Raw genomic sequence first — 13599 nt, forward strand, 5'->3', positions numbered from 1 at the left:
TAATTTTGTCACGTTTAATATAAACGAAGACAAAAAATTTTTGTCAAAGAAGCTACCAATAGAGACAAAAACAAATTCGTCATTAAAAATGATGAAATAATGTCAAAAAAAATTCGTCACTGAGGGTAATAGCGACAAAATGTGACAATATTTTTCATTATGACAAATTCATTTAGCGACGAAATAAATAATTCATGACAAAATTAATCTTCCACTTAAGCCAAATAAGAGACGAAAAAACCTTTTTTAGGGATGAAAAATTTTGTCACTAATTCCATAATATTTTTTTTCCACATTATATACATATTTTATCAAAATCTGAATTTTAGTTCAACAAATGTAACCCTGTTTATGTTGAAACCTGTTGAATATAATAATTCCATCACAACTTAACCTAACCTGTCATCAACACATTTACGAATTAACAAAATGAAAATATCCATTTATCATTACAAATAATTTCATCATAATACAATAAAATAGTGCAATATCCACAAAATATCCAAAAGTTATAACTTGTACAATTCCACCAAACATCCAACAATAACTAGTGCAACTCCACAAAGTATGTGTATCCTTATCAAACAAAAATGAACATGCAAGCAAATTACATCATTGTTGCACGTCAAAAATGCCACCCCAATCCAATCTGTAAAAAAATAAATTAAAAGCTTTAGTAATTAATTAATTAAATAAAAGATTAAAAGCATTAGTAACTCATCAATTCACAATTAGATCAATTATACAATTTATCCCTCTAACAGACTTTTTTTTTTCTCGAGATTATAAGAACAAAAAATTAATTTTAAGGCTAATTCACAAATGGTGCACCCCATTAATATGTCGTAAGTTTATACAACTTATATTGGTCCCTCCTAAGGTGTTTTTGTTGGTTCCTGTATAAATCTGTGGTTGTGTGATAATTTAGCCTTTCGACGGCCTTTTTTGAAGCTTTAAATATAGAGAAAAAGATTCACAATTTAGACTAATTCACAATTTATACATCCCGTGCACCTGTACAAATTGGATGTCCTATGCATGTTTCCATTACTTTCTAATTCTTCAAACATATATTCTTTTATAAAATTTGTTATATTAAAGTTAATATACTTTACCAAGAAGTATGTCCACTTGTGGATGAGTCCCCTCCACTTTCAAAGTGTCCAGTGAAACCTTTGGTCCTCAAAAAGTTGACAACATCAGCCATTATCTCCCCTTGCTTCTTCCTACCCTCTTCAAGATCTTCTATTTTATTGTTCTGCATTTGTATTTGTTCCTTCCGTGTCTCTATTTGCATCTCAAGGCGCTTCACATAATCATTTGTTTTAGCATATGTGGTAGTGGTCCTCCTAATAGAGGATGAAGGTCTCATGCCAAGTCCCTTTACATAGCCAGACCTTGGCTTTAGGACTTTGATTGACAGCTCTTTTGTAGTCAAAGGGGTTGATCCCGGCTGTGAGAGGTGATCAGCCTGTGTCTATATCATATTTTCCTATCAAATATTAAAAAATTAAATAATTATTAGAAAATTAAATAAGATTATAACAAATAGTATTCTAAAATTTTGTTAATAAAAATTACAATATATACTCACATAATTACACTGAGCTTTAGACGAGATCCACTGATGTGTTTTCTCATTATAGTGAGTTTCCTTATAAAACTTTGCTAGATCAGGTAGCATCTTCTTTTCTCGTGCCTAATTTGATAGACCAAATATTCAATAAATAAAGCTAAGAATCTAATATAATTTTTAAAGTGATACGTACCAGTTTTTCTACTCTAACAGGGATTGACCTAGAACCACACCCATGTTTTGTATACATCATTTTTCTGTTCGCGATGTTGACCTTTGATTGTTCCTATAAGGAAGAATAACCAATATAACAATGAAATGTATCATTCATAAGACAAATATGTTGGCTTTTGATTGTTCCTGTAAGGAAGAATGAACCAATATAATAATGAAACGTATCACTAGTAAAACAAATTTAAGGCTTGATAATAAAGAAATTGCATTGTTCCTATCTATCCTTTTCCTATATATCATTTCAACTTAAAAGATATTTCAAATTATTCACTAGTTTCATTCAATTCTTTGAAAAATAGATTAGAGGACTTGTTGAGATTTCATCATAAGATGGTTTTTCTAGGTGAAAAAAAGAAAAACGAGTAATTTACACCGTTCACAAATAGGGGGCATATAAGCATGGGTAAGATAGATTGTGAAAAAATCTATTTACATTTCACAATATATGGAACAATTACTGATACCAAACTCATAACCCTTTCTTTCTTCCACAACTCTATCAAATCTAAAGTTCTGTCTTAATACCCTGTATTAGTTACTCAGCTAGTTGCTTACCATTATCATGAAACTTCAGACCAAACTCAAGAACAAACAGAAAATACAATCATAGAAACTGAAATCTTAGTTCTTTATTCTATGATGTGAAAGATGCACTTTAAGGAACCATAAATTAATCTTCTATTATGTGAGCCTTCCAATCCATGTTTAATAGTTTCCCTTTCTCATTTTGCCACTTATTTGGTTTTTATTATGTTCCACTTACATGCCTAGAAGATAAAGGAAAAAGAACGCATATTGAATTTCACAGCAATTTGATTGTGTTCTTTCTAGTTTTTTTTGGAATCTCTCCCTATTCTAATCAAATTCTTTCTTCACTGATATAATAAAAAAGATGAAAATGTTACCAGAAATTCTTTAGTGTTCCACTTTTTATCAATAAGATCTATCCACTTGGTAGGATCAACATTCTTTGGTGTGTGGTTTCTTGCATACTCCTCCCCTTTAGCCTCCTTCAGCACCATGAATTATTTGTGCAACCTATAGGTATGGTTACTCAATCTCCGATCAAATTTTGTGTTCATTGCCTTCTCTATATCAACAGGATCTCCTTGTAAATCAAATTGATCTTACAAAAAATAGATAGGTCATAGATAATTCCTATAAAAAATAAAATAATTACAATAAATAATTAAGATTTCTAACCTATTATAAAAATGACTAAAATGTCCTATAATAGAGTAGACAACGAACTTACATTCAAGCGTTAAAACATTGCCTCCTTAACGGAGGCATCAACATACTTCCATCTACGAACACTTGGATCCGGTAAACGTGTTCGCACCTCTACACCAATCTTTGAGTCTAGTTTTGAGGTATAGTCCCCTATCGGCGCACGAAATTCTGGAGGGATAGGCACATTAAGCTTTCCATCTCTATCAACAAGGCCTTGAACCTCTTTGCCTGGAGTCGGGCCACGAACACGCTTAGCAGTTGATATTGTGAAGCCATAATATTGAAATAATATGTGAACAAATTTAATTAAGATCTCAAATCAATGTAAATAAAGAGTGTGCCTTACCAATAGTATTACCAGTAGTCACCTCAAGTTGAGGCTCCACATTGATAGGTGGTGGCGGATGGCTAGCCACCTCAGGATGTGAAGAGGTATCCCCCTCTTCTGATGCATGGGTCAATGCCTCAAGATGAGATTGTGAACGGGCTCTTGATGGTATCTCTAACAGCTGAATAACATAATAAAATATGAATATATGTACAAAGATATACATGTCTATGTGTGTATGAATTGAAAGTGACAAGAAAAAATATATTTCATAATGCATAAATATATAGTACCTCATGCTCAAACAAATCATAGGATTCAGTCTCATTGCCATCATCAGCCTCCGACGGTCGATAATCATCGTCATTTTCCTCAATTGATATTTGTTTTTCCTTCCTCAATTTCTTATGTTGAACCGCAGCCTTCAAACAAGTTGTTATATTTTTCACTCCTAGAGCATTCATTCTCTTACGATTTTTACTAATTGTTTTCATTCTTTGTTTCTCATAGTTCATTACCTTCTTAGTTGACCAAACCAAGTACCGCAACTAAGAAGGTAATGAACTATGAGAAACAAAGAATGAAGACAATTAATAAAAATCGTATGAGAATGAATGCTCTAGGAGTGAAGAATATAACAACTTGTTTGAAGGCTGCGGTTCAACATAAGAAATTGAGGAAGGAAAAACAAATACCAATTGAGGAAAATGACGATGATTATCGACCGTCAGAGGCTGAAGATGGCAATGAGACTGAATCCTATGATTCGTTTGAGCATGAGGTACTATACATTTATGCATTGTGAAATATATTTTTTCTTGTTACTTTCAATTCATACACACATAGACATGCATATCTTTGTACATATATTCATATTTTATTATGTTATTCAGCAGTTAGAGATACCATCGAGAGCCCGTTCACAATCTCATCTTGAGGCATTGACCCAGGCATCAGAAGAGGGGGATACCTCTTCACGTCCTGAGGTGGCTAGCCATCCGCCACCACCTCTCAATGTGGAGCCTCAACTTGAGGTGACTGCTGGTAATACTATTGGTAAGGCACACTCTTTATTTACATTGATTTGAGATCTTAATTAAATTTGTTCACATTTATTTCACTATTATGGCTTCACAATATCAGCTGCTAAGCGTGTTCGTGGCCCGACTCGAGGCAAAGAGGTTCAAGGCCTTGTTGATAGAGATGGAAAGCTTAACCTGCCTATCCCTCCAGAATTTCGTGCACCGGTAGGGGACTATGCCTCAAAACTAGCCTCAAAGATTGGTGTAAAGGTGCGAACACGTTTACCGGATCCAAGTGTTCGTAGGTGGAAGTATGTTGATGCCTCCGTTAAGGAGGCAATGTTTTAACGCTTGAATGTAAGTTCGTTGTCTACTCTATTATAGGACATTTTAGCCATTTTTATAATAGGTTAGAAATCTTAATTATTTATTGTAATTATTTTATTTTTTATAGGAATTATCTATGACTTATCTATTTTTTGCAAGATCAATTTGATTTACAAGGAGACCCTGTTGATATAGAGAAGGCAATGAACACAAAATTTGGTCGGAGATTGAGTAACCATACCTATAGGTTGCACAAACAATTCATGGTGCTGAAGGAGGCTAAAGGGGAGGAGTATGCAAGAAACCACCCACCGAAGAATGTTGATCCTACCAAGTGGATAGATCTTATTGATAAAAAGTGGAACACTAAAGAATTTCTGGTAACATTTTCATCTTTTTTATTATATCAGCGAAGAAAGAATTTGATTAGAATAGGGAGAGATTCCAAAAAAAAAAACTAGAAAGAATACAATCAAATTGCTGTGAAATTCCATATGCGTTCTTTTTCCTTTATCTTCTAGGCATGTAAGTGGAACATAATAAAAACCAAATAAGTGGCAAAATGAGAAAGGGAAACTATTAAACATGGATTGGAAGGCTCACATAATAGAAGATTAATTTATGGTTCCTTAAAGTGCATCTTTCACATCATAGAATAAAGAACTAAGATTTCAGTTTCTATGATTGTATTTTCTGTTTGTTCTTGAGTTTGGTCTGAAGTTTCATGATAATGGTAAGCAACTAGCTAAGTAACTAATACAGGGTATTAAGACAGAACTTTAGATTTGATAGAGTTGTGGAAGAAAGAAAGGGCTATGAGTTTGGTATCAGTAATTGTTCCGTATTTTGTGAAATGTAAATGGATTTTTTCACAATTTATCTTGCCCATGCTTATATGCCCCCTATTTGTGAACGGTGTAAATTACTCGTTTTTCTTTTTTTCACCTAGAAAAACCATCTTATGATGAAATCTCAACAAGTCCTCTAACCTATTTTTCAAAGAATTGAATGAAACTAGTGAATAATTTGAAATATCTTTTAAGTTGAAATGATATATAGGAAAAGGATAGATAGGAACAATGCAATTTCTTTATTATCACGCATTAAATTTGTTTTACTAGTGATACGTTTCATTGTTATATTGGTTCATTCTTCCTTATAGGAACAATCAAAAGCCAACATATTTGTCTTACTAATGATACATTTCATTGTTATATTGGTCATTCTTCCTTATAGGAACAATCAAAGGCCAACATCGCGAACAGAGAAAGGATGTATACAAAACATGGGTGTGGTTCTAGGTCAATCCCTGTTAGAGTAGAAAAACTGGTACGTATCACTTTAAGAATTATATTAGATTCTTAGCTTTATTTATTGAATATTTGGTCTATCAAATTAGGCACGAGAAAAGAAGATGCTACCTGATCTAGCAGAGTTTTACAAGAAAACTCACTATAATGAGAAAACACATCAGTGGATCTCGTCTAAAGCTCAGTGTAATTATGTGAGTATATATTGCAATTTTTATTAACAAAATTTTAGAATACTATTTGTTATAATCTTATTTAATTTTCTAATAATTATTTAATTTTTTAATATTTGATAGGAAAATATGATATAGACACAGGCTGATCACCTCTCACAGCCGGGATCAACCCCTTTGACTACAAAAGAGCTGTCAATCAAAGTCCTAAAGCCAAGGTCTGGCTATGTAAAGGGACTTGGCATGAGACCTTCATCCTCTATTAGGAGAACCACTACCACATATGCTAAAACAAATGATTATGTGAAGCGCCTTGAGATGCAAATAGAGACACGGAAGGAACAAATACAAATGCAGAACAATAAAATAGAAGATCTTGAAGAGGGTAGGAAGAAGCAAGGGGAGATAATGGCTGATGTTGTCAACTTTTTGAGGACCAAAGGTTTCACTGGACACTTTGAAAGTGGAGGGGACTCATCCACAAGTGGACATACTTCTTGGTAAAGTATATTAACTTTAATATAACAAATTTTATAAAAGAATATATGTTTGAAGAATTAGAAAGTAATGGAAACATGCATAGGACATCCAATTTGTACAGGTGCACGGGATGTATAAATTGTGAATTAGTCTAAATTGTGAATCTTTTTCTCTATATTTAAAGCTTCAAAAAAGGCCGTCGAAAGGCTAAATTATCACACAACCACAGATTTATACAGGAACCAACAAAAACACCTTAGGAGGGACCAATATAAGTTGTATGAACTTACGACACATTAATGGGGTGCACCATTTGTGAATTAGCCTTAAAATTAATTTTTTGTTCTTATAATCTCGAAAAAAAAAGTCTATTAGAGGGATAAATTGTATAATTGATCTAATTGTGAATTGATGAGTTACTAATGTTTTTAATCTTTTAATTAATTAATTAATTACTAAAGCTTTTAATTTATTTTTTTACAGATTGGATTGGGGTGGCATTTTTGACGTGCAACAATGGTGTAATTTGCTTGCATGTTCATTTTTGTTTGATAAGGATATACATACTTTGTGGAGTTGCACTAGTTATTGTTGGATGTTTGGTGGAATTGTACAAGTTATAACTTTTGGATATTTTGTGGATGTTGCACTATTTTATTGTATTAGGATGAAATTATTTGTAATGATGAATGGATATTTTCATTTTGTTAATTCGTAAATGTGTTGATGACATGTTAGGTTAAGTTGTGATGGAATTGTTATATTCAACAGGTTTCAACATGAACAGGGTTACATTTGTTGAACTAAAATTCAGATTTTGATAAAATAGGTATATAATGTGGAAAAAAAATATTATGGAATTAGTGACAAAATTTTTCATCCCTAAAAAAGGTTTTTTCGTCTCTTATTTGGCTTAAGTGGAAGATTAATTTTGTCATGAATTATTTATTTCGTCGCTAAATGAATTTGTCATGACGAAAAATATTGTCACATTTTGTCACTATTACCCTCAATGTGTGACGAATTTTTTTTGACATTATTTCATCATTTTTAATGACGAATTTGTTTTTGTCTCTATTGGTAGTTTCTTTGACAAATTTTTTTTTGTCTTCGTTTATATTAAACGTGACAAAATCATTTCATCTCTATTTCTTATATTTATGACAAAATGCTTTCGTCTCTAATTTCTTTCTTTAATGACAAAATATTTTGTCACTAATTACTTACAAGTATGTTCCCAACAGAATGTATTGGAGACAAAAAAATTCGTCACAAATTTATCATTTTTAATGATGAATTTGTTTTTGTCTCTACTGGTAACTTCTTTGACAAAATTTTTTCATCTTCGTTTATATTAAACGTGACAAAATTATTTATTTTTTATTTCTTATATTTATGACAAAATACTTTTGTCTCTAATTTCTTCCTTTAATGACAAAATATTTTGTCGCTAATTGCTTACAAGTATGTTCTCAACAGAGTGTATTGGAGACAAAAAAATTCGTCACAAATTTATCATTTTCAATGATGAATTTGTTTTTTCGTCTCTAAGACCCTTTAGCGACGACGCTTTGGCGACAAAACGGGTGACGGAAAATTTTCATCATAACTAGTTTGAGTGACGAAATATATACATTTTGGGACAAATTTGTTTCGTCTTTAAATCCCAAATTTGTTGTAGTGTGGTTTCCTTGTTTAATTATTATTATTATTTGTTTCTTTTTGTGGTGAGGTATTTACCGTGAGAAAGAATAGCAGCTTTGCACAAAATGTCTTCTTGGATAATAATGTTTGCATGCACAAACGACTTAAATGTGGAAGAGAATAGAGGAGCTTCAGTGCGAAATAGAAGAGATGGTTTACAGAGATTGTTTTCTCGAGTCACAGCTTCAATACTTGTGAGAGAGGAGACTCAAGTGCGAGAGAGAAATGAGGGTTTGTAGAGGGTGACTTTTCGGGTCACGACTTTAGTATTTGTGTGTGTGTGAAAGTAAGTGATTAAGGTGAGAGTGTCTCGACGACATTATAATAAAGAGAAATAATTAGTGATAAAATATTTTCGTCTTAAACTCATATGTTCGTTGCCTAATCAACAAAAATACAAAAACAACGTTGTGTAGGGATGGAGAATTTATTGGTGATGAAATATTTTCGTCTCCTTCAACTTAACCTTATGTGACGAAAATATATTTGTCGCGCAATCAATCAAAATGCAATACGACACATGAAGAATTTATTAGTGACGAAATATTTTCGTCTCCCAAAACATATCCTTTCGAGACAAAAATATATTTGTCGCCTAATTAACCGAAAGATAAAACGAGCATGAAGAGTTTATTGGTGACGAAATATTTTCGTCTCCCATAACTTATCCTTCCTAGATAAAAAATATATTTGTCACCAAATAAATAAGAAAATGAAACGACATCGTCTGATAAGTTTGGAATTTATTGGTGACGGATTCCTTTTGTCACAAAAAACTTTAAATTTTGTGACAAAAATGTTCGTCTCCAATGAGCCAAAATAATTGGCGCCAACAAGAAAAAAAATTGGCATCTCTTTTTTTTTTTCTGACGAATTTATTTTTTCGTCTCCTATAGTTTTGAGAAGAATTAAAAGAAACAACAAAAGTAATATTTGGCCATGTTTGGGTTACGTTCTAAAACGAAAATAAATTTTATCACCAAATTTTAAAAATTAATTATTGAAAACTCTATACTAAACAAGGTAATACTTTCTATTAATTTTGAAAATTACAAATTTTTTATTATTTGTTTCTCTGTATTTTTTCTCACAAAAAAATAGCTACATTAATTATCTTATTTTTTTTTTTTTTGGAGAGAGGTTTTGACCTTTGATTTTTCTGAAATGGGTGTTCTAGACGGAAATGATAGAGTTGGTTCAGACAATGAGAAAAACTACTTGCGTGCAAGAGGGGCCTTCATTGTGAGAAATAATAGTGGGTTTGCATAGGGTGCCTTCTTGGATAATAGCTTCAATGCTGGTATGCACGAAGGGCTTAAGTGTGAGACAGAAGAGAGGGGCTTTAGCGTGAAATGGTTTACAGAGTGTCTTCTTGAGTCATGACTTCAATACTTGTGAGAGAGGAGTAGACTCAAGTGCGAGAGAGAAATAAGGGTTTGTAGAAAGTGTCTTCTTGGGTCACGACTTCAAGGTCCGTGTACATGAAAATGAGTGATAAGCGTCAAAGTTTATCTCTTGGGGTCACAGTTTCAATGCTTCAAAACACAAAATCACGGCATTTTAATAAAGAGAAATCATTAGTAATGAATTATTTTTGTATCCTTAAATACTAGAACAAAGAATTTATTATTGGTGATGAAATATTTTTGTCTTCTACAACTTAACCTTATGAGACGAAAAATATATTCGTCATGCAATCAATTAGAATTTATTAGTTACGAAATATTTTTGTCTTCCACAACTTATTCTTCCGAGACGAAAATATATTTGTCGCCTATTTAATAGAAAGATGAAACGACATTGTCTGCATGATGGAGTGTTTATTGGTGACGAAATATTTTCGTCTTCCATAACTTATCCTTCCCAGACAAAAATATATTTGCCGCCTAATAAATGAAAATATGCAACGACATCATTTAATAGGTATGGAATTTATTGGTGACGAATTACGTTCGTCACAAAAAAATTATATTTTGTGACAAAAATGTTCGTTTTCAATGAGTTAAAATAATTCGCGCCAATGCAAATGAAATTGGCGCCTCATTTTTGCACATGAAATTTTGTTTTCGTCTCCTATACTTTTGAGAAAAATTAAAACAAACGACAAAATTAATATTTCGTCATCTTTGGGTTAAATTTTAAGACAAAAAAAAATTTTGTCACCAAATTTTGTCACAATAGCCTAGATTTCTTGTAGTGTGAGCCCATCATCTTTGCTCGGGGATCCATGTCCTTTTGTGAGCATGTAGTTTATCTAAGATGGACATGAGTGCTTCAATTGGGCCAGACTGTGTGTGCTGAACGGTTGACTGGCATGTTGATATCAATTACCAGCTTGGGTGCATATGGTGCAAACGACATACTAAGAAGCCCAATTAATCTTAGCTTGGTCATATACCTATTCTTTCATGCAAGTGTTTGTTGCGTGTACGACTCTATATGACTTGGATAAACTGGAATCTACTTAACGACAGTCATGGATAAATATTACTTTGAGTTGTACTCATCCACGTCAAGAAAAGCTATAAGAAGTAATGACCAACATGGAGGGGATTCAACCTATCTCACATGTACGTTACATTAAATCTCTTTTGCTTCCCTTACTATATTGTTCCAAGTTTGATTTAAACATCATAGGAGCTTTTCCGACAACACATGTTGAATTTGTTCACCATTTTTGTCTTTGTGTGTGCTATTCGTCCGTCAGAGGCTTAGAATGAGAGTTCTAGTCATATTACATCTACGCATGGAAATCTCCATGTTCAGTGCCAAAGGTTTCATTCATCAAATGATGAGATTGGTCTTAAAAATATCTCGGGTCATTTTGGATTTTTTTTTATCATTTTTGTTGCAGTTGTTGGCAATTGCAGTTTGGTATTAACCCCAAAGGGTTATAGCGTTACAAAATCAAACTACAGTTGGGACTCTGTATTTTGTTTTTTTAACAAGTGAAAGGAAAAGTTAGTTGTGAGGGGAAAGAAGGAGAATGGGACTCTGTATTTTGTTTTTTTTAACAAGTGAAAGGAAAAGTTAGTTATGAGGGGAAAGAAGGAGAAGGGGGAGGAGAAAAGGAAGTGAAAGTATCCTCCCTCTTGTTTGGTTAGACAATACTTAATTGAGGAGAGATATATTTAATTAGATATTTTATATATTATTATAAGAAGCACTTCACTTTCCTTCTATTTCCTCCCAATTTTGGAGGGGAAGTGAAGTGCTTAAAATACTTGTATCTTCCCCTCATAACACCTCCATGCACTTTCCTTCATTTAAAAGGATCCAAACATGATTTAACTAATTTTACCCTTCCAAATATTACAACCCCCTCCTAAACCATCAATCCAAACAAAAACATAGGGGATGGAGTGTAATTTACCCAATAGAAAGTCATTGTCGACCATTTCAACTTCACAAACAACAATACCTGCATTACATAACTCTATTGTATGAAAAGCCAAAGCTGTGTCACGTAAATAAAAGAGTTCATCATAATAGAATTATTACCAACAAGGCACCCATTATATAAGATTGAGAAATCTAGTATCTCTAAATAAAGTATTTTTTTTATTTTTTTATTTTTAGAGAAGGATCTCTAAATAAAGTATTTAATGCAATAAATTAGGGGTGAGTATGTTTTGAATTGGTTCGGATTGGGTAAAATCAGGATAAAATCAAGACCAATTCGTTATCTACTGTTCTTGAAATATTGGAACCAATTCAATCCGTTTAAAAATTGAAACCAATTCGAACCAATTCATTTAAACACAGATTAGATCGGTTTAGGACCATGGATTCACATAATTAAATAACCAAAAAAAAAAAATATAGAATATTTTAATTTCATAAAAATATAAATATAGCATCATATTAGTTTCACAATAGCAACATGTCTTTCTACAATAGCGACATACTATTCTAGAATTTAAACAACCATAAGAAAACTGGTTTCACCATAAGTATTTAGACCATTACAAATTAAAAATGAATAGATACTATGTGGGAGGATGTATAATATAAATATAGGCTATTTGTATATGGTCCGTATCGATTCCAATCTGGAACTGTGGTGTTCAATCTGGAACCAATCCATGGACTACGGGTTTTTAATTTTTCAATTCGGAACTGAATCACGGATTCAAAAAACCAATCTAAACGTATTGAATTGGACTGGATCGAATCGGATCACGAATTTTACAAATTCCTTACTCAGTTTTACAATAAACTTTCTACTAAATTACTATCATGTCTCTGCCACTGGCACTCCATCCTCTGATAAATAAATAAATAAATAAATAAAAAATGTGAAGATCTTCTATTTAGTAATAACTTGGTTTTTTTTACAATATTATTAAGCATATGAAATGTACTTTGATGACCTTGATTCTAGAACATGGTACATCTACCCTAGTATGAGTATTTTAGTCTTTAGATAATCTAAACAATGAAATGCAATTTATATTTTTTGTAGGCCTCTCTCTGGTTTGGGTATGAGTTTAGTTTGAGCTTTCAAATTGTATTAGGTTGACACTTTTATAAATTAAAGTTTAGATTTTGTTTACCCATGCATAACGGTTGCTTTTATTTTCACATACCACAAACTCTCGGTGCACATTTTCTCTCTATGCACACATTTAATGATTTTGTAACATCAAATTTTACCCAGTACACATTCATTTATGTCAAAAATACCCTTTACCACCCATTGCCATAGCTACCTTTACTGTCGTTGCCGCTCGCCCTGTTGCTACCACTTAGCTCATTTCCACCTTAATTTCTCTCTCGTCATTGTGATCATGATCTCTCTCACACCCATGATATCTTGATCTTGCAACCCTCATGCAACCTTCCTCCACTATCATACCATTCTCACGAAATCTTCCTCCTTGTTTCTGGTGAAGATGACGAGAGTTTGCCAAGGAGGTTTGTGGCAGTGGTTGCTCGTAGTAGAGGGTGTTCGTGAAAGTGTGTTGTTCGTGATGGAGGTATTGAGAATAAGGGTTCACGGGAGTGGGTGGTTCATGGCGGAAGGGGTGGTGGTTTTGCGAGAGGGGATGAGAGAAGATGGTGAAACAAATGTTGGCGTTGGTGATGAAGGCTGACGGTAGTGGTGGTGACAGTGATAGATGATAGTTGTAGAATTAGGGTTTGGGAGGTAGAAGATAAGAATATTGCGGTCATTCTGTTTTAGGATAAAATAGTAATAAAAAAATTCATT

At 32.8% G+C, this 13599-nt stretch overlaps 1 protein-coding gene and 1 long non-coding RNA gene across 3 annotated transcripts in view; one reads left to right on the forward strand and one right to left on the reverse strand.

The window, feature by feature from the left end:
* Nucleotides 1–421: 421 nt before the first annotated feature.
* The window catches only part of LOC145802065 (uncharacterized), a 225703-nt gene continuing 212525 nt past the window's right edge, over nucleotides 422–13599 (reverse strand). The window contains exons 1-3 of one of the 2 annotated variants that reach the window (XR_014344298.1): nucleotides 2716–2846; nucleotides 1770–1862; nucleotides 422–649 (exon numbers count right to left, since the gene is read on the reverse strand). This is a non-coding gene — a long non-coding RNA (uncharacterized LOC145802065). Of the gene's footprint in view, nucleotides 650–1769; nucleotides 1863–2715; nucleotides 2847–13599 lie in introns of those variants that run through there. The other variant, XR_014344299.1, reaches the window with a different exon arrangement.
* Nucleotides 4468–7394, forward strand: LOC145802064 (uncharacterized). Its single transcript, XM_082894440.1, has 4 exons — nucleotides 4468–5100; nucleotides 5957–6049; nucleotides 6120–6224; nucleotides 6327–7394. The coding sequence occupies exons 1-4, from the start codon at nucleotides 4924–4926 to the stop codon at nucleotides 6339–6341; spliced, it is 390 nt and encodes a 129-aa protein (XP_082750566.1). The 5' UTR covers nucleotides 4468–4923; the 3' UTR covers nucleotides 6342–7394.

The sequence above is a fragment of the Camellia sinensis genome, chromosome 11, assembly GCF_055761805.1.
Source record: "Camellia sinensis isolate YWXY chromosome 11, ASM5576180v1, whole genome shotgun sequence".
Taxonomy (NCBI): Eukaryota; Viridiplantae; Streptophyta; class Magnoliopsida; order Ericales; family Theaceae; genus Camellia; species Camellia sinensis.

Excerpts from the sequence above, each read along its gene's own strand:
- LOC145802064 (XM_082894440.1), top strand. The coding sequence starts at position 4,924 with ATGAACACAAAATTTGGTCGGAGATTGAGTAACCATACCTATAGGTTG. Across the intron at positions 5,101-5,956 it reads GGAACACTAAAGAATTTCTG|GAACAATCAAAGGCCAACAT; the intron begins GTAACATTTTCA and ends TCTTCCTTATAG. Across the intron at positions 6,050-6,119 it reads CTGTTAGAGTAGAAAAACTG|GCACGAGAAAAGAAGATGCT; the intron begins GTACGTATCACT and ends CTATCAAATTAG.